Consider the following 1,606-nt stretch of genomic DNA (forward strand, 5'->3'; position numbering starts at 1 on the left):
ATATAAAATTTAATTTATTTTTAATTTATATTTATTTTTAATATATATTTTATTTGGATGACTGACTTTGTTGGCTATTTTAGTGTGCACGTAGTTAATGCAAGAATTGCAGAAAAAAGGTGGCATGAGAGACGTTTACAGTGTCACATTGCAACTCACTGACTCGCCGGAACTGCGTTGGAGAAAGGTCACCAAGGTCGCCGGTATTCACACCACGGAGAATATCTCCGATGTGGGACTCAAACAACACAGAGGATTCCGTGTACACCAGGTGAAAAGCCGTAGTAGGTCTCCACCCAGTGACCCAATTAAGAGACCTCTCAAGTGTGGTGGCCCACGGAGAAGCCACCACGCTTAAGGGGTCATTCTCCGTGATGAGTGACTTCGCCCTGAAGTACTCCTCATGGTGCAACATCACTTTGCCAATCAGTTGGGCCAACTTCTCTTCCTGCTTCGCCACTACCAAGGGAGAAATATACTCTTCCTTGGAGTTGGCGATGGAAGAAGCAAAGTCGGAGAGCTCATTGACAAGGTGATGGAGAAGATCAAACCATTTTTCATAGAATTGAGAGAAGGCCAAAGGGGTCATTGTGGAAATGGTGCGCGACAAGTGTGGTGGTTGTTAATAATGATTGATTTTTGGGGGAAAATATGAATATATAATGATGATGAGGGAAGGAAAGAGGGAGTGGTGAATGGAGAAGGGTTTGTGAAATGAAGGCGCGTGCACACCCTACGTGTAGCACTCACGTAACGTCTTGTTTGCATTCGTGTTTGTATCTTGTTAGGATGCAAAGGATGTTTTCATCACAAATTTTTTCTTTTCTCAAAAAAAAAAAAATTGATTTATTATAATCTCTGAAATTTTATTTTTGAATTAGTTCTGTTTTTTGTGCTATGTTAGCCACTTTTTACAATTTCTATCTCACTATAGTTAACATGGTGTAGATGTGGACTTCGGCATGCATTTAACTAGGAAATAAGATGAGAATGAAAAAGGGATCGACTACGCACGATAGTAAAATAAAAAAGAAAATGAGAAAAAAGATTACCAATATAATTCACATTGAAAAGATTAAGGATTAAATTGATTATTATTTATTGTTTGTTAATAAATAAAACAATATATTATGTTATATACGAATAAATAGAATTTAAATTTTAATATATTAATTAGATAAAGGATAAACTACAAAAAATATATTCGAATTATTTTGACATTAATAAATTTTATTTTATTATTAACAAAAATATTTTTAAATAATTTAAAAACATACAAAAGAAAAATTCTAATAATGATCAAAGACTTGCTTTATTAACAAAAAAAAAAATATAACATAATACGTTTATTAATATTAGAGTCTTACTTTTTACTATAAATAAAGATATTTTATTTTTTATAAAAATATTTTAATTTTATACAAAATTGACTGAAATAACTGGTATTTTATTATGACAGGATTAAGGAGAATTTTAGTTAAACTTAATCAAAAGAGAAAATTATTTTACTAGAAATTTTTAGATAGTCATAAGCTATTATATATATATATATATATAGTAAATAAATCTAATTAAATTAATCTAAATCTAGTAAAAATTATTCACA

At 30.9% G+C, this 1,606-nt stretch overlaps 1 protein-coding gene across 2 annotated transcripts in view; it reads right to left on the reverse strand.

The window, feature by feature from the left end:
* The window catches only part of LOC107614367 (protein DOG1-like 4), a 3,069-nt gene extending 2,423 nt beyond the window's left edge, over positions 1 to 646 (reverse strand). The window contains exon 1 of one of the 2 annotated variants that reach the window (XM_016316577.2): positions 140 to 646. In XM_016316577.2, coding sequence (XP_016172063.1) covers positions 140 to 589 — 450 coding nt within the window. In that variant the 5' untranslated portion in view covers positions 590 to 646. The remainder of the gene's footprint in view (positions 1 to 139) is intronic. The other variant, XM_021109218.1, reaches the window with a different exon arrangement.

The sequence above is a fragment of the Arachis ipaensis genome, chromosome B08 (genome assembly GCF_000816755.2).
Source record: "Arachis ipaensis cultivar K30076 chromosome B08, Araip1.1, whole genome shotgun sequence".
Classification (NCBI taxonomy): domain Eukaryota; kingdom Viridiplantae; phylum Streptophyta; class Magnoliopsida; order Fabales; family Fabaceae; genus Arachis; species Arachis ipaensis.